Here is a 20,057-nt window from a genome sequence, read left to right on the forward strand (position 1 = left end):
CAGGTGGGAGTTGGTCTCTTCTCCCAGGCAACCAGCAATAGAACAAGGGGACACAGTCTCAAGTTGTGCTGGGAGAAGTATAGGCTGGATGTTAGGAGGAAGTTGTTGGCAGAGAGAGTGATTGGCATTGGAATGGGCTACCCAGGGAGGTGGTGGAGTCACCGTCCCTGGAGGTGTTCAAGAAAAGCCTGGCTGAGGCACTTAGTGCCATGGTCTAGTTGACTGGCCAGGGCTAGGTGATAGGTTGGACTGGATGATCGTGAAGGTCTCTTCCAATCTGGTTGATTCTATGATTCTATGATCCTCCTCAGCTGTTCCCCTTGAAGGTGTATCATGCTAATTGAAAGGGTCAGGTAGTCTGCAGAGGCAGGTAACTTTGTGTAATCAAATAGAACAAATATATAAATATAACAAATCAACCTTGCAATGTCTTACTTTTGCAATTTCTCAAGTCCTAATTAATTTATTTTTTTAATGTAAATGAAGAAAAAAACAAATAATGATAAATGTCTTACTTGACATCACATCCACATGATCTCTCAGCTGAGCAAATTTTTTAGACCCACTACAGAAATCAAACCTGCTACCAGAATTGTCAGACAAGCTGAGAGAACAATTGAGATTATTCAGATGTGATCCTTTATAGATGGATCAGCTCTTAAAGATGGAACACCCACTTTGTATGTGCACTGCACAAACATTTGCTGGATGGTGACACCAAAATGGTAACACATAGGAATTTTATCATGTTTCCCAGTTTTTAAATAGCTGCATTACTGGGCACTGGCACTATTCCTCATCCTCCTTTCTCTCTAAGTATGACCTTCCTGACTTAGTCCTTCTGTTGTCTCTCAATGGGGGTTTGGTTTGTACTTCGTAGTTTCCTTTTTTATTCACACATGCCTGATCTTTGTCTCAAAAGCACTGTATGGAGGAAAAGAAATCTTAGGATTTTTTTTTGTCTATTTAAATGGGGAATGAAATTCTTCTCTTTCCCTCTGTGTGCCACCATAGAATTCCATCAAAAATTCTGCAGAAAAAAATGAAGCAGGTACCACAGACAGAAAAAGTTGACTCCAAATGGATTGACTTATTTATAAACAGATGAATAAAGGTGCTGCTCTGAGAAGTGTTTCTGGCCCCACTAATCTTGTCCTGCACATGTAACAAGGAAAAGATCTGTCAGCCAACAGAACATTAAAATTTTTTTTCTTCCTACTAGATTAATTTATTGAATGTTGTGATTGTATTTAGGATGGGCCATAGACATATTAATAGATCTAGAGAATTTTATTAATCCAAAACTTCTTCAGTGTGAAGGAAGCAGTCATCACTATGGAATTTTATTTCTGAATGATTTCTAATTGTGATAAAATAAATGAAAGGATCATGCTGCAGGCAAACAACTCTGTTTCCTGGCACACTAGATGAAAGCAGAAAGATTTTCTCCTTGGCTTGAACCATTTCAGAAAAGTGTGGCCTGAGTTTAAGATGATGAACATGTTGTTAAGACAAGGCTTTACTACCTGCCCTGTTAAGTCTGTAACAAGCTCTCTGTGTTTATGGCTGCAGCACTTGCAATTTTACTGCTACAAGATGAACTGATAACTTTCAAAGGCTGTAAAAGCCTGTAAAATTAGCCTGTTCTTTTCTATGGCAGAGGTAGCAGAAGGTACACATGAAGTACCTCAAAACCAGATGCTTATTACAACATTTTTATTTCTGTTTAATTATGCCTTCAGTAACAGATCTGTGGCAAATGGAAATAAAGCAGTGGGGGGAAAGGCATGGACATACACAGAAATGCTTGAAAGCCCACGGATGAGTTGGTGTTTTTTTCTGACACTTTACAGTGTGAAAAGCAGCATTCAGAATTGAGAAATATCAACGGGTTGTTTTTAATCCATTATGCCATTAAGTCAGTATAGGTTTAAGCTTGCAGAACATTATGCCATTAAGCCAGTATAGGTTTAAGCTTGCAGAAAATGAAGGTGAAAGGAAAAGCAACAGGAAAGTTTCTGATTCTCAACCATGCACCTTTACAGTTTGAGAAATTTAGCTTACTGAACACTGAGCATGTTAATGGAAACTAGTATGGTTTCCCTGGAATTAATTAGATGAATTAGTCTGACTCATTCACACAGCCCCGGTGTACCAGTTCTCATGTGAGGAACAGTATACTGTTTGGTATTACAGTATTTCCAGTTTTTACTGGTTTAACATTTTCTTAAAGATTCCAGTTTTGGAGTCTTGCAGTTGTTTAAAAATTCTTTGGGTTTTGGTTTCCACTTTTTTCCTTTTAGGTTTGGATTTGTTTGTTGGGTTTTTTTTTTTTTTCTTTTCTTTTGTTTGCTTGTGGTTTTGGGGTTTTTGTTTTTAAGCAGAGACACCAACTCCACAGCACAGGCAGATCTGGGAAACATGAAGGTCTTTAAATGACCAAATTAACTAAAAAGCAAATTTGAAGCCCCACTGGACTGCAAAAGATTTTGAATTTTAGGGCACCTCATGCATCTCATGAAGATACCTTTATACTACATTGGAACAACAGTGGCTATTTCTATGTTTATTTAACCCCCAAAATATTGTTGAAATATCAGAAAATAAATCCCATCAGCTAGTGCTGAAGGAAAGGTGACAGAACTTTAATTAACAACAGTCTAAGCTGAGAGGTAGCATCAAATAAAGCTTAATGAATTTAGGTTTAGTATTCATTTAACTTGATCATCAAGTCTGGATAATGTAGAAACCACCACTTGTACCAGAAGCCATCTTAAAGAAAAATCATGCAGGAGAAGGCAAGAAACTTTTCAGATACCTCAAAAAGGCTGAGTTCTGGGCCAGGTCAGTGTAAGCAGTGAAGTATTGTGCATTTTTAGTATTGTTATTATCTTCCAGTCTGGTTCACGGATTCCCTCGCTATGTACAGTTCTCATGCTTGTGCTTTAAAAGAAGAAGTTGTTCCTAATCTTCCCTGGGAACATGTCATGGTTATTATCAAGGCTGCCTGTTTGCTGTGTTTGTGGGGAAACCTTGTGTGTGTCCTTCTGTACCCTGTGTTCCTGCCACTGTTACTGTAGAACTATCATAATTTTCAAATTCTTTAGTACAGTGCGAGCTCTCTCAGCTGTGGGGTTTATTAGGTGCTGTATTTGCTGTGTGTTTATGAGGTGCAGATAATGAGCTTGCTGTGCTGCAGAATTAAACAGAGGTCACATCCAGAAAAACTTTCATCCTGCTGTGTCCATGGTATCGGCTGCTGCGTGTTTGTGAACTTTCAGGTCTTTCAAGCATTAGATCACAGGAACAGAACAGTTTCAGGGCTCATTAAAAGATAATATTTTTTATTAATATGCCATGGAACCTATAGGGTAAAACAGTTTAGAATGTATTTTATAATTACTAATGATTTAACTGCTTTCCTGGAAGTATTCTGGAGAATGTCAATTTTGAAGATAAATTAGAATGTGAAAGTGTTGAATGGAGAAGGTGTCCTATGTGAATGAAAATAAAGCAAAATAGAAATGGGAAAGGAGAATTATTGAGGTGCCTTCTTTGATATCTCCAGAAAAAGAAATAGGACATTGTTCAGATAATCAAAAGTGTTTATTTCCCATTTGTGAGCAGTTTTGGAAAGCAGTTAAACTAATTTAGTATGTTCACATTTTTAAGCTACAACATGTAGAATTACATATGTGCTTTGATCTATCTGAAGTTTAGGGGTGCCTAAATCCCTGTTTTGCATCAGCCATTAGTGTGATTAAAGTATATTTAGTTTGTAATTAATGATACTTACGGCATCTCTTCCTTTAATTATGCATTCTTCTGTCTGCAGAGGTGTACTAGGCCAGTGGATCTGAGGGAAAAGGCAAAATAACAAATAATTCAACTGGAATTCAACTTATGCTAATCTCACCTCTCCACTGCTTTTCATGTGATTCATAGAGCAGAATTCTAGAATGATAGAACAGCTCATATTGGAATGGACCACCAAATACCACCCAGTCCATCCTTTTGTTAGAAAGGAAATCCAGATGAGATTATTTAACAGTCTTTCCTACTACATCTTGAAAATCTCCAGTGACAGGGACTCTACCATGCCCTTGGGGAGATTGTTTCAGTGCTTGGTTGTTTTCACTGTAAGAAATGTCTTTCTTATCTCCTGATGCAAGTGGTACCCGTTGCCCATTGTAATCTGCATGTGACTTTTTGTGAACAGTGTGATGAATTCCCCCTAAGCCATTTCTTCTCTGGGGAGGAAAGATCTATCTCATGCAGTCTTTCTTTGTATGGCAGATTCTTCAGCCCTTTGATCATCTTTGTGGTCTTCCTTGGAGCCTCTCAAGTTTGTCTTTCTTGAATTGTAGGGACCAAAACTGGATACAGTACTCCAGATGAGGCCTGACAAGCACTGGATAGAGTGAGACAATCATCTCTCTACATCTGCTAGTACTGCCTCTTTGATTGTAGCCCAAGATTCAAGGTGCCTTCATTGCTGAAGCAGTGCACTGATGACTCATGTTCATCTTGATGATCAAGGCTCCTATGTTGCTTTCAGCAAGGCTGCTCCCCAACTACGAAGATCCTGATCTATACTGTTGTCACAGGTGCAAGACTTTGCACTTATCTTTATGTTTAATTCATCATACTATATCATACTATGTGTACATTTCTTACTGTAAACTGTAAAATTCTATCAGGTTCCATTACCATTTGAAGAGTTTTCAAAGAAAATATTCCAGATCTATTTTAAAATAGTTACAATACTTTCCAAAAAGATAAGAGTCTTGTGTTCTGTCTTGCTAAGGGGAAATCTGTAAACTTAATACTAACCAACATAATTCAAAGGAAGGTAAAATATGGAATATTTAATAGAAATTCAGTAGAAACATCTTTGCTAATTTTTCAGTGACTTTCAACATAGAATATTAATTCCAAGCTACTGCTTTCCTGCTTTAAGATCACTTAGGAAAGAAAATGGTTTGCAGAGAAGTTAATGAAGGTCAGCAACTAACCTCCTGGGAATATGATTAGCTCATTGCAGTCAATTACTAGAAGTGATGCCAAATTATATAACTGAGATATTTTTCAGCTACCTGCTGTATAAGTATAAAATATTGTTTTGTTCCAGATGTATGATTTGTTTGGATAAAAACGATGCTAATGACTGAGCAGGCCAAAATGATTGCTTCACTTCTTAGAACTTTTAAAAGTGAAAACAAAAACAAGTCCTATTCAATGATGTCAGGCTTGGCTGAAACCAAAAAATATCAAGGATATGGATGTCATCATTATGACATTTTGCCAATTGTCCAATCACCAATTATTTTTCAGTCTGGAAAAGAATTTAAAAAAATAAAACATTCTTGTAGGATTTTTCCTCTTTGTTTTTGTTGCTTGTTTGTTTGCAGTTGAATAGCCGGGCATGAGCAGACAGTGTATGCTTGCAGCCCAGAAGGCAAATTGCATCCTGGGCTGCACCAAAAGGTGTGTGGCCAGAAGATCAAGTGAGGTGATTCTGCCACTTTACTCTGCTCTGGTGACACTCACATGGAGTGCCACATCCAGGTCTGGAGCTCTCAATATAAGAAGGACATGGAGCTGATGGAGTGGATCCAGAGGAGGACCACAAAAATGATCAGAGGTTTGGAGCACCTCTGCTACAAAGATAGGCTGAGGGAGCTGGGGTTGTTCAACCTGAAAGAGAAGGCTCTGGGAAGAACTAATAGCAGCCTTCTAGTACCTGAAAGGAACCTACAAGAAGAATGAAAAGAGACTGTTTACAAAGGCCTGTAGTGATAGGACAAAGGGCAATGACTTCAAATTAGAGAAGAGCAGATTTAGGTTGGATGTTAAGAATAGATTCTTTACCATGAGGGTAGTGGACCACTGGAAGAGGTTGCCCAGGGAGATAGTTGGGGCCCCATTCCTGAACGTATTGAAAGTGAGGCTTGACAGGGCTCTGGGCAATCTGATGTAGTTGAAGATGCTCCTGCTTACTGCAGAGAAGGTTGGACTAGATGACTTTTGGAGGTCACTTCCAACCCAGACCGTTCCATGATTCTATGACTCTGTGACTCTACGATTCTATGATTTATAGATGTAATTATTGCTCAAGAAAATCTGGGGATAAATTATAAGAAAAATAATTGCATGGAAATTGAGGATAAACTAAATCCTGGAGGCCTGATGATTAAAAGCAGAAGGTTAGCTATATGTTACTCTTGATGGCTTCAGCTCTCTGTCAGTGTTTAGGTCACAGGGCCTCAATCAGACCACCTAAGGTTCAGACACCATCTAAGTCTTGCAAGGAACTTAAGATTAATCAGGACACTCGTTTTCACTCAGATGGAGCTATAGTCATCTACATATGTGCTTCATTATATTTGTATTATTGCAGCTTCACTTCACCAGCGTAACATAGGATATGTTTGCACCACATGAAAATCAAGATATTAGGCAGCTCTAATGGTAACCTTTAACAGGACACACAGTACATTTCCTGATCTTTATGCTTTAGAGTTATGACAACTACCACATTAACTTTGAATCCATTCTTTGTCAGGATTACAATCTTCTGGCAAGATGTCAGTAAGTATTGTTGGGAAATTCTCCTATGCATCTAGGCTGGAATAAGATCACACTAATGTACATTTCACTGGGCTGCATGCTTCACACAATTACTGAGCTGGATATATTTTTTTTCAAAATAGTTCCACCCCTGCAGACAACTGTGAAATAATTTTTTTTAATTGCTTGTTTAGTAATTTTCTCTCATCTTCTGAACCAGGCTGCCCAGAGAGGTTATGGAGTTTCCTTCAAAAGGAGACATTCAAAACCCACCTGACCGCACTCCTGTGTGATCTGCCCTAGGTGCTCTGGCAGGGCAGTTGGACTGGATGATCTTTTAGGTCCCTTCCAACCACTAATGTTCTGTAATTCTCTATAATCTTGTACCATAATATAATCCTTGAACCTGTGTGATATAATTTGAGCAGTGTACTTAAAAGTCAGGAAAGAGCTACTTATAAATGTAGTCCTCAGGGGTGAAAAAAAGAATTACAAGGCAGTACAGAGTAAATTCAGACACTGGGATAACTTTGATTTGAGTTGAAATGCTAATTAGTGCCTCCAAACAGCTTTCCTGCTCAGTCACTAGCCTCAAAAACTAGGATGGCACATCTAATAAAAACTAATTTCAAGAAATTCTATGAGCTTTCTATCACTTCAGGCCAAACTAGGCTACTGCGTGAGCTGGTCTGAACCCTAGTATGTAACACAGCAATTAAGCAACTCAAATATCTCATTCCTTCTCTAAGTCAGCAAATAGAGCTCAATTAGTCCCTACCCTGTATGTGACTGAAGCACAAATTCTGCAGCAGTATCTGGTTATGACTGGATATTTTTTATATTTCTCAACACTTGCACAGCCACCTTGCCTCTTGGGAGGTAATTCCAATGGATAACACCCCCCCACCCCGCTTATTTTTGTGCATTCTTTTTCATCTCCTTTGAATACCATGAACTCTACATGGTATTCAAAGGAGATGCAGACATTCCCTGCTCTTGTCAACTTGTATTTAGCCAGCTCAAGGGTGGAAGTATATCAGGCTTCACTAGAGTAGGATGCACTATCAGGGCTCTGTAGTTTATTACAACAGAGACAGAAGTCCTAATCTGGAGCTGTCTCTTAGTAGATCTGAAGAAGCACATGAAATCTACTCATACAAGCTTTGTTAGAGGAGTAGGAAGGCTTCTGCCTTTGAAGCAGAAGCTAAAGAGAAGCGTTATCTGCAAGGAATTTATGCACAATTAGGAAGTGCAGTCTATTTTCACTCCAGAAAGAGAAAAAAAAGTAAAAACAGAGGTCATCCTTCTCTGTGTTAGATCAGTGGCAATAAACTACTGACACAGTTCAAGTAACTTTTGTTCCAAATCCTTATGGTAAAATAGGCTAAATAAGTTAAAGAAAATTTCATTATGCACTAAAAGTAAAAAGAAATGCAAAGAGAAAAGAAAAGGAAAGGAAAGGAAAGGAAAGGAAAGGAAAGGAAAGGAAAGGAAAGGAAAGGAAAGGAAAGGAAAGGAAAGGAAAGGAAAGGAAAGGAAAGGAAAGGAAAGGAAAGGAAAGGAAAGGAAAGGAAAGGAAAGGAAAGGAAAGGAAAGGAAAGGAAAGGAAAGGAAAGGAAAGAAAAGCAAAGAAAAGCAAAGAAAAGCAAAGAAAAGCAAAGAAAAGCAAAGAAAAGCAAAGAAAAGCAAAGAAAAGCAAAGCAAAGAAAAGAAAAGAAAAGAAAAGAAAAGAAAAGAAAAGAAAAGAAAAGAAAAGAAAAGAGAAGAGAAGAAAAGAGACAAAGAAAGGAAATAAAATTTCACCAATGGAGAAGTGAAACTGGTTTTGTCCAAGATGACATGGAAAGTCTATTCCACAGTTCACAGCTCAACTTGAACCTTTGGATTCCCAAAGCAGTGCAAGAGTGACAGTAACAATTTTCTTCCTTGAAAGGTTTCTCATGTTTTGTCTGTCTTTTCTTTACTGAATATGAAAAATGGTCAGGATAATATACATTTAAATACATAAAAGGATAATGTCTTATGTCAAAAAGCTATAATCTACTCTTCAGGACACTGCTTTGTGTCTGAAAGCTGAAAGAGAACTGAACCCAATGAAAAAATATAGTCTACCAAATAGAGATTTAGTGGATACACGCCTCATATGCATCAGAAATTGAGGTTTTGGGAAGGACTGGATTATTTTGGTGGTCAATGGGTCTCAATGCAAAAGCATTTTATGTCCACTCACCATTCTGTTGTTTTGCTTTGGGAGACTTCTAATATGCTTGGTAGAACTGAAGTATTGGGCCATTATACAGCAAAAAGGATACATCTCTAATTTGAAGTTGTTTTAGTTTGGGTTTAGGAATGCATGTTCATATTCCACATTGTGGAGAAAGGAATGGCAATGAATTGAAACACAAAGCCTGTTTTTTTTAAAGCATAGATGAATAAGATCTGTACTGATCTGCCCAAAACTAACAACTTCATGAACCATCTACTTTGTATCTTTTCACTCATCCTGGTTAACAGAATGAAATCCAGGACCTCTCATCCACTACTTCCACTAGAGTATAACTAATGTTTTAGATTAATTAAGGTAAAGTCTTCGATATGAAAGGTCAAAGGCTAACCAACATAAAATTAAAGACAGATTAATGAAAAACTTTGTTAACAATAATCAGTTAGTCTCTCAATTCCAGAACTTTAATTAAGCTCTCATAAAAGAAATATCTCATTCTACACTTTTGCTGATAGTGCTTATAAGATAATCAGCTTTTCTCTAACTATCGTTGACTGAGACCTGCACTGAATGAACTGGGAAGAGAAAAGGCTCATGACATTTGTATTCAAGAGAGCTAACTCCCAGTAAGGTCATCTTTCTAAATGTGCTAGGTCAAATCCAATTTCTCATCTTTTGCACATCATAAAAGAAGGCTAACAGGTAAGGAAAGGTTTCATTAATTTGTCATACTCTGCACACAGGACTCAAGACAGAGCATATGGTTTTAGAGTAACAGGCTTATCTCCCATCTGAAAACAAGGAGGAGAGCAACTTCAAGTGTATGTCCAAATGGGACAACAGTGATTGGAAGCATAAAGTCTTCTGTTCTGTCATCTTCCCTCATATAGATTTACTGTGAAGTGGGGATGAAAAGAAGGAGATAAAATCTTATTTTATAGAAAAAAAACCCAAAAAAACAACAAAACCCCAAAACAAATTTCTAAGAGTTTTCATATCCCTGAGCTCTGCTATCTTTCATCAAATGGAAAAGGAGTTACCTCAAGTCTCACTGTGAAGGAACTAAGCTCACTATGCAATATTGTTCTCTGAGGAGTTAAAAAAAAAAACAACCAAACTATAAAAAAATTATTATTTAATGTAGAAAAATTCTCACATGGACTCCCCAAGTACATTAATTGCCTTATAGCTGTGATTTCCTTTTCCAAAAATGCTTATAAAACCCATAAAGCATATTATATCTGTTCACAGTAGTGGGACATACTAATTATATTTAGAGATAAGCAAGGTTGTTTATGGTAAAGTTGACCAGAGTGTTAACATGATGTCTCAGTCCAAATAAGAGATACTAAAAATGTCTCAGTCCAGAGGAGAGAGATTTGTTCTTATATATTCTCATGTTGTGAAATTAAGGCATGCTGCCCCCCCACCTCTCAGAATCATAGAAGCATAGAATCAACCAGGTTGGAAGAGACCTCCAAGATCATCCAGTCCAACCTATCACCCAGCCCTATCCAGTCATCTAGACCATGGCACCAAGTGCCTCTTCCAGGCTTCTCTTGAACACTTCCAGGGATGGTGACTCCACCACCTCCCTGGGCAGCCCATTCCAATGGCAAATCTAACATCCAGCCTATACCTACCCTGGCACAACTTGAGACTGTGTCCCCTTGTTCAGCTGCTTCAATACACATCCCTGGACATTCAGGCAAACAACTTGAACAGCTGTGGTCCTGAGGCACCAAAGGTGATTTTTACCTTAGTTGATTTACACATACAAAAAAGACAAGATTTAGTCTCTGACAATGAGAATAGTGATACCCACAACAGGAGGGCAGAAGGAAAATGATTTAAAACGTCAGTGGTCATTGAAAGAGTGGACATCAACAAAAATTGTATTTCTCCAGAGGACCTTTATTTTACTGCTCCCTTTATTTTCATTTAGTTATTTGCCATTGGATTGGGCTGCCCAGGGAGATGGTGGAGTCACTGTCCCTGGAGGTGTTCAAGAAAAGACTGGATGAGGCACTTAGTGCCATGGTCTAGTTGACTGGCTAGGGCTGGGTGCTAGGTTGGACTGGATGATCTTGGAGGTCTCTTCCAACCTGGCTGATTCTATGATTCTATGATGCTATTTATTTTCATCTAGTTATTATTTCTTTTCATTTAGTTATTAATTTGAAAACAAATGAAAAAATATCAACAGACAGTGGGGAAAAATTAAAAGTAAATAAGGAAAACATTGAAATATTTGAAGACATCGTTTGTCCGCGGTCAAGAGGATTGAGGCAGGAGCAATGCTCCTACTGGCTACCTTTCCCACTCTGTGCTCCCATTCCTAGCTCCCAGCACACAATAAAGCATAACAAAGCTCAGATTCCAGCCTCTCCAATTGCTAGGTTGCCAGTCAGTTGCTGTTTCTATGATGTATTGAGGTCTCTGGTAGGATTATGATTTAAACCACCCTTATTACACAGACCACTGAGTAGATTTCAAATGTCACTTGTAATCACTACTTAGTAGCACCTCTGACTCAAATCATTGTGAAATTCATTTTCTAAAGAAGGCTAAAAGTTGTCTGTGTGGTTTATGCAGCTTTTAGAAACCTCTTATAGTTTATGTGCATGTTTTTATTTTTGTATTTTTTTTTTACATTTTCTCTCTTGTTATGGAAAAATTCTTAACAAATGCTAGGGAGAAATTATTTCTTGAAACTATAGCTGACATATACAAGTCAATTAGCTGGTGAGGGGCCTGGACCACAAATCCTATGAGGAGAGGTTGAGGAAGCTGGGCCTGTTTAGCCTGGAGAAGAGGAGGCTCAGGGGTGACCTCATTGCTGTCTACAACTACCTGAAGGGAGGTTGTAGCCAGGTGGGGGTTGGTCTCTTCTCCCAGGCAACCAGCAATAGAACAAGGGGACACAGTCTCAAGTTGTGCCAGGGTAGGTATAGGCTGGATATTAGGAAGAAGTTCTTCACAGAGAGAGTGATTTCCCATTGGAATGGGCTGCCCAGGGAGGTGGTGGAGGCACCGTCCCTGGGAGGCTTCAAGAAAAGCCTGGATGAGGCACTTAGTGCCGTGGTCTAGTTGATTGGATAGGGCTGGGTGCTAGGTTGGACTGGATGATCTTGGAGGTCTCTTCCAACCTGGTTGATTCTATGATTCTATGAATTGTGCACAGTGTGAGATGCTCTAAACATCTGCAAACACAATTTAAAAAAATAAAAGTGAGAAACGGATGAATGACCCCCAGATCTCTTCACCTAGAAGGAGCCTTTTGGGGTTATTACTAGGGAAAAAATATAATTATTGTATTTTTCTTAAATAATATGAATTTTTCTTCAATATAGTGTTGGTTGGTTGATTGGTTGGTTTCTTTCTTTGGACTTTTTACATATAAACATAAAAATATACTTAAAGTTCATGCGAAAAAAACAACTATGAGTACTCAAGCTTGTCTAGTAGTTGTTCCAAGCACAAATACAGGCTGGGCAGTGACTGGCTGTAGAGCAGCTCTGAGGAGAGGGACTTGGGGGTGCTGGTGGATGAGAAGCTCAACATGAGCCAGCAGTGTGCACTTGCAGCCCAGAGGGCCAACCAGAGCCTGGGCTGCATCTGGAGAAGTGTGGCCAGCAGGTCAAGGGAGGTGATTCTCCCCATCTACTCCGCTCTGGTGAGACCCCCACCTGGAGTACTGCATCTGGTTCTGGAGCCCCCATTACAAGAAGGATGTGGACATGCTGGAGCATGTCCAGAGAAGGGCCTCTGGGGTGATCAGAGGGCTGGAGCATCTCTTCTGTGAGGACAGACTGAAAGAGTTGGGGCTGTTCAGTCTGGAGAAGAGGAGGCTCCAAGGTGACCTTCTTGTGGCCTTTCAGTATCTGAAGGGGGCCTACAAAAAAGCTGGGGAGGGACTTTTTAGGCTATCAGAGAGTGACAGAATGAGGGGGAATGGAGCAAAGCTGGAGGTGTGTAGGTTCAGATTGGACATGAGGAGGAAGTTTTTCAGCATGAGAGTGGTGAGAGGCTGGAATGGGTTGCCCAGGGAGGTGGTTGAGGCCCCATCCCTGGAGGTATTTAAGGCCAGACTGAATGGGGCTCTGGGCAGCCTGCTGTAGGGTAGGGTGTCCCTGCCCATAACAGGGGTGGCTGGAACTAGGTGATCCTTGTGGTCCCTTCCAACCCTGATTGATTCTTTGATTCTATTCCATTATCTCATTTGCAGTCTGATGCTTTGTGCTACACATTATGACATAAAGTGATTCATATCTGTAGCTTTTTACTCCACCTCTCTGTAGTTGTCACTGACTCGATCCAAACTGAGGGAATACAAAAGGTCTCTTCCTCCCACGAAGAGTCGCTCCTGATACTCATCTAGCAGCATTGCATGAAGTCCAAGGTATCCAAACGGGCTGTGAAAGACTGACGTCCTGTTTAAATCCCAGAGCTCTGAAATACAAGCAAGGTATGTCTGATAAATACCAAACAGTTCAGTATTCATGAGTTCATTTTCATATACTTCCAGGGAACTAAACAAGAAGTTGTGGGACATTAAACTGCTAATTATATAATCTTTGAGTAAGGAAGAGACAAAACACCTGGGATCAATTTTGAAAAGGAGACAGCTCTCCAGGAGCTTTACATCATAATCTTTGTGCTTCAAAATATCACGAGTGGGGAAGGGTGAAATTAACTTTTCTTCTTTAAACTTTCTGAAAAGACAAAACACTGCTTAGGATATTGGCTGCAAATGGAGGGGAGAGGAATGGGAGTGTTGGAAATTGGAAAAAAACAGTTACTGAAAACTGTCCTCCTACAGACAAAAAGCCTTCAGGCATGACAAACTGCAGGCTTTTCCTGCACGAGCAGAATTGTTCTGGTTCTGTTTTATAAGGGGGATGAGAAGCCCAGCACTGTCTTCACTCAGTTCACTCGAAGTACTGCCATTAAATTCAGTGAGAACAGCATGAAGTCTGGGAAATGCATATGCATAATTTTCCAAGCAAATAATGATTTTGTCAAAAGATGTACTGACCTGATCAGGGATGCAGGGACTTAGCTGCATATGATTCAGGCTAAAGTCAGTTCCACAGAGAAAGGGAAATTAATCCCAGATAATGTTGCAGGAAACTTGGAATCAGGCCTCAGGAAGGAAGAAAGAAGAAAGCACAGGGGTCTTTGTGGAGTTTTGAGCAGATGGTGCAGAACATAGCCCAGACCAGAGAAGCTGAAAACCATTTTGCTTTTAGGAATCAATAAAAGAAGTCATTACTGAGAATAAGCTAGGACTGCCTCCACAACACCAGAGCTGGGACTGGGGAAAAGAAACTATCTATAGTGGGAAATATTACTGACTTTTGAAGACATCATTCTTGATAAAACCAATCAAATTAGCTCATATTTACAGCTATCCCTGAGCACAACATTTCCCAATTTCAGTTTGGGGCTCCCCAGTTTAAGGGGGACAGGAATCTGCTCAAGTGAGTCCAATGGAGGGCTACAGGGATGATTAGGAGACTGGAACACTGCCTTATGAGGAGATGATGAGGGACCTGGAGATTTTTAGTCTGGAGAAGAGATTTAAGATATTTTAGTCTGAGAAGGGATTTAATAAATGTTTATAAATATCTGAGGGATGGGTGTCAGGAGTCGGGGGGAGAAGGGGCAGACTCTTCTCACTTGCTCCCTGAGATAGCACAAGGAGCAATGGATATAAGCTGCAGCACAGACAGTTCCACCTCAACACAAGGGGGAACTTCTTTACTGTAAGGGCCACAGAGCACTGGAATAGGCTCCCCAGAGAGGTTGTGGAGTCTCCTTCTCTGGAGACTTTCAAGGCCTGTCTGTGTTCCTCTGTGATCTGTGTTAGATAGTATTGTCCTGCTCTGGCAGGGGAGTTGGACTCAATGATCTCCTTGGGTCCCTTCCAACCCCTAACATCCTGTGATCCTGTGATCTTTTGATTCTGTAATCCTCATGAGTTTTAGAACTGTTGCTTATCTTTGTATGTTTTTTTTCTCAATATTGTTTGGTTGGTTGGTTTTTGGTTTTGGTTTTGTTTGCTCATTGTTTTCCTGGGGGGAGGGTGTGTCATGGAGCAGCTTTTTCATATGAAGTAGTTATAAATCAGGTGTCTTTTTTTTTTTTTCCAGAACTCCATTCTGAAGTACATTCCATTTTAACAGAAACTCTTTTAGTATTGGGAATCCTACTTTTTGAATAAAAGTTCCAGTCCCCTCACCAGCTTTGTTGCCCTTCTCTGGGCACATTCCAGCACCTCAGCATCTCTCTTGAATTGAGGGGCCCAGAACTGGACACAGGACTCAAGGTGTGGCCTGACCAGTGTTGAGTACAGGGGCAGAATAACCTCCCTTGTCCTTCTGGCCACACTGTTCCTGATCCAGGCCAGGATGCCATTGACTCTCTTGGCCACCTGGGCACACTGCTGGCTCATCTTCAGCTACTATCTACCAGTACTCCCAGGTCCCTTTCTGTCTGGCTGCTCTCCAGCCACTCTGTCCCCAGTCTGTAGTGCTGCTTGGGGATGTTGTGGCCAAAGTGCAGAACCCTGCACTTGGCCTTATTAAAGATAAATTGTATGGTCCTGCTCTGGCAGGTGGGTTGGACTCAATGATCTCTTTGGGTTCCTTCCAACCCTGTAACCCTACGATCCTGTAAATGCTTGAATGTAGTCCAGCAGCCAATGTTGTGAGAAGTGAGATTGTCCTAGAGCTAGTGAGGACAACAAAGGGGCTCTCATCCAGTTTGGAGTGAAAGTTCCTGCATATGTGTTGCTTCAGCAGTTATATCCTCTCATCCATGCTGCACCTTGCCAGCCACATAGAGGCCACAATTGGTCTTCTGCAAGAGGATTGATTTTACATATCAGGGAAAGTCCTCACACAGGCCTACCACTATGACGTCCACTAGCAATATGGAAATGGCACTTTTAAAACAAGTCTCTCCCAAGGAGAAAACCCATCAGATTACTGTTTCAGAAGATCATTGCTTGTTTCTGATCAGATTAGAAATGTAATGAAAGTAGAGTTACAAATAGTGTTTTGGTCCTAAGTAAAGCTCTATTTTTTATTTGCAAGAATATAAAACATCCAATTTATTTTACTTTTGATTGAGTCTTGGATTTTAAATTCTAGTTATATGCATTTTAAATTCTAGTTATATGCAAGCCACAAAAGCATAGTGTCATTCACCTGATATAGCTCCATGTTGTCCTGAAGATAAATGTTTCATAAATAAGACACTTCTTTACATAGCTCAGAGATGTCACTCATGTTCTCAGTAACACAAGGAATGATGAGCATTCCTCTGACTGATCAAATAAACTAGTAACTGACAGAACAAAGGAATCAAAGAATGGTAGAGGCAGGAAGGGACATCCTGAGATGATCTAGTCCAGGTCTCTGCTGCTAAAGCAGGTTCACCTAGATTAGGTTGCACAGGAACACGTCCAAGAGGTTTTTGAAACTCTCCAGAGAAGGAGGCTCTGCAACATCTCCAAGCAGCTCGTTCTAGTTCTCTGTCACCTTCCAAGAATTTTTTTCCTTAATGTTTAAGTGAAACCTCCTGTGTGCTAATTTGTGCCTGCTGCACCTTGTCCTATCACTGAGAAGAGGCCAGCCTCATTCTCTTGACCTTCACATTTTAGATATTTCACAGTATCACAGTATCACAGTATCATCAGGGTTGGAAGAGACCTCACAGATCATCAAGTCCAACCCTTTTCCACAGAGCTCAAGGCTAGACCATGGCCAGTGACTCCCTAATATACAGAGCCACCCCTCCTCCTCTTCTCCCTTGCCTATCTCTCCTGAAGAGGTTATATCCCCCCAGTATAGCAGCCCAGTCATGCCTGTCATCCCACCCAGCATTGATAAGACTCCGCCTCAGTCATATCTTTTCCATGCTAAAGAGCTTCACGTCTCTATATAGGACTCAATCCTGTGAAGTACACCTGCAGCTCTTATTGGCTAAAATGCAAGATGAGAGTATAAAACACATTTCAAGATCAAACTCATGCATCCAGCAAAGCTATAGTGGCATTTGCTATAGAGACAAGCACAGAAGTGAAAATGACAACTGTAAGGGCTGCAAAACACCAAGCAGTGGGATGGGGAGAGAGGTTTTTTTACTGAAACACAAATGTAGTTGTATTAGGCAGTTTCTTTGAAAGGTAGTAGGATTCCTGGATGTTGTAGGGCATCTATGATATTAGGATATTAGGAAAAAACAATGCAGCACCTTCTGAGTGCCAGGAAAATGGATGGGATATCTGGAAGTGTAAAATGGCACCAGATGCCTGATATTTCTGGGAAAGTGAACCTCACCATGGTGTGGCTTGACATAAATGACCCAAGTTTTGAAATACTAGAACATCATTTGTGTAATGTTAAGCCCCTTTAGCAAAGCTGGTTGCCTTTGATATAGCAACTGCAGGAATGTAGCTGCAGTGCATCCTGAGCTGCTGCAGCCACAGGTTGTGCAGCTGCCACTCTCATTCTGTGAATTGTGGGCTCATGGATTGTTGCATTTTGCAGTAATGAGATAACCCCAGCCATCAATAGAACAAGGGGACACAGTCTCAAGTTGTGCCAGGGTAGGTATAGGCTGGATATTTGGAAGAAGTTCTTCACAGAGAGAGTGATTTCCCATTGGAATGGGCTGCCCAGGGAGGTGGTGGAGGCACCGTCCCTTGGGGTCTTCAAGAGAAGACTGGATGAGGCACTTAGTGCCATGGTCTAGTTGATTGGATAGGGCTGGGTGCTAGGTTGGACTGGCTGATCTTGGAGGTCTCTTCCAACCTGGTTGATTCTATGATTCTATGATTCTATGTGGATTCTATGTGGATTTAAATTAAGGCACAATTGGGGGTAACACACTTACATTCAAAGCTTAAAGCATCCTTCCCTAAAATCTATCCTTAGTTACCTGGAGAACTTTCATGCTTACAGGGGTCACCTTCTGACTATAGACTCCCCAAGGTTTCAAGAGTTGTGCTGCTGGTTGACATAATACACTTAATTTGAAGAAATCAGTTTCTAGATCCATGCCTAAGCTTGAGCCTAACCCAAAAAGAGGTTATTCTTCCACCTAGTGCTGTGATTTAACGGCTACATTGATTCCAAACACATCTAGCATGCTTACAAGACCAGATAAAATATTCATTTTCTTTGAGAACCTGGCCAGAGAAAATATATTTTAGTAGCTAAATTGGTCATGCAGACATGAGTTCAATTTCCTTTTCTAAATGGATTTAAACTCAGATCTTTTTCTTTCTATAAACAAGTCTAATCACAAGCTATTAACTACTAGATTGGTAGGCAAGGCTGGATGCTTTCTTCATTTCCTGTTGGGGCCTCAGGAAGAGTGAATAAGCAGCACCATGACCCTAGTAGTTAAATTGCTTTTCTAGGGAAAAAGTTCTGGCTGCAGTATCGAAAGTTATCTATGCATTTTATATTAAATAGTTAGGGGATAAACTATATAATCTGTTCCAGCACATGGACAAGAAACCCTCTGTTCCTCTCTCACATAGGAATGGCTAAACATTTCAGCTTAGTAAAATCTTCCCTTTTATTGAGCTTCTATAGATTTCTGCTACAAAACACCTTTCCTTTATAAAGATCTTGTTTAAAGAATTAAAAAACAGGGGGGAATGAGGATGAGTTGTTCAGGGTGAATGTGTTGTTAGTGCTCAACACTCAGAGAAAAAAAAATATATGTAAGACCTTTCCTACTCCTATCTTTTGGTAAAAAGGGCTGCCCAGGGAGATGGTGGAGTCACTGTCCTTGGAGGTGTTCTAAAAAAGACTGGATGAGGCACTTGGTGCCATGGTCTAGTTGATTGGATAAGGCTGGGTGCCAGGTTGGACTGGATGATCTTGGAGGTCTCTTCCAACCTGGTCAATTTAATGATCTATGATTCTGTGAAAAACAGAGCTTTATGTTGTCTCTGTGTACTGACCCTCAGATTTGAGAGAATATTATTTAGCTTTTCTGCTGTAATATTTTTCCATTTTAATCTGAAATCTTAACACAATAACTAAACCCATCCCATAACAGTACAGACGATATTTTACACAACAGAGAATGACAGAATCACAGAATTAACCAGGTTGGAAAAGACCTCTAGGATCATCGAGTCCAACCTACCACCTGACCCTTCTAATTAACTAACACATGGCACTAAGTGCCTCATCCACTCTGCTCTTAAACACCTCCAGGGATGGTGACTCCATCACCACCCTGGGTAGCCCATTCCAATGCCAGTCACTCTTTCTGTGAAGAATATAAGCTTTGCTCTTTTCCCACCCCACCCCACATTTCCCCAAACCCACAGCACCTGGGTGCTGTTGCAGTTTCCTCCCATCCCAGGTGTGACCACTTTGCCCTCCCTGCTTGCTCCCCTTTATAATCGGCCCCAGAAGAGGCAATAGCCCTAAGCTTGCCCAACTGGGCAGAGGATCCTTCTCCAGTCACCACTGGTGAGTCTCCTACCCTGGTGGGTGCACACTGGGTGAATGGTGGAGGGAATCAAAGGCCGGGGGGCCTGGTGGCCCCCCGGCTCTGTAGGGATAGGCTTGATGATTGCTCTAATGTCGCCCATGGGATCTCCTTTGTGTTTAACTGCTGCTTTCTGCTCACTTGTCAAACTGCAAAAAGGGCAGGATTAAATCTCTGAGGCATTGAATGAGCATGGAGGGAATGTCTGAGAGTCTCTGACAAGGTTAAGTGGAACAAAACTCCAATCTCATTGGCACTCCTTTGTGTCAGAGTAGCTAAAATTCTGTTTTGTTCTGTAATGAAGCTAGAACCAGCTTTATTCAGTGCCAGGTGAGATCCTGAACTCTGTGAAGCCAGGCCAGGGCAGCAGATGACTGTGATGCAGAAAAGATTGCTTCAATATTTACATATTTCTATATGGTCCTTCACTTACACATGAAAGTCTTAAAGCTAGCCTGGCTTGGTAGATTTCATAAGAGACACAATTTTAATCCTTGCTTTTTTATACCAAGAATAATAAACCTGATGTTTTGGGGTTTTTTTGTGTGTGCCACAAGCCTGCTGGTGAAACCTTCATTGCTGCCCCACAGAAGTCACAGTCATACACTATACACTGAGATTTCATTTATAACATGTGCTCAGAAATTACAGTATCACAGTATTATTAGGATTGGAAGAGACCTCACAGATCATCAAGTCCAACCCTTTACCACAGAGCTCAAGGCTACACCATGGCATC

At 40.5% G+C, this 20,057-nt stretch overlaps 1 protein-coding gene across 1 annotated transcript in view; it reads right to left on the minus strand.

Moving 5' to 3' along the window:
• SEMA3E (semaphorin 3E) overlaps positions 1 to 20,057 on the minus strand; it is a 156,748-nt gene that overhangs the window by 60,936 nt on the left and 75,755 nt on the right. The window contains exons 2-3 of the mRNA XM_064142583.1: positions 13,086 to 13,246; positions 3,797 to 3,856 (exon numbers count right to left, since the gene is read on the minus strand). Coding sequence (XP_063998653.1) covers positions 3,797 to 3,856; positions 13,086 to 13,246 — 221 coding nt within the window. The remainder of the gene's footprint in view (positions 1 to 3,796; positions 3,857 to 13,085; positions 13,247 to 20,057) is intronic.

The sequence above is a fragment of the Pogoniulus pusillus genome, chromosome 4 (genome assembly GCF_015220805.1).
Source record: "Pogoniulus pusillus isolate bPogPus1 chromosome 4, bPogPus1.pri, whole genome shotgun sequence".
Lineage (NCBI taxonomy): Eukaryota > Metazoa > Chordata > Aves > Piciformes > Lybiidae > Pogoniulus > Pogoniulus pusillus.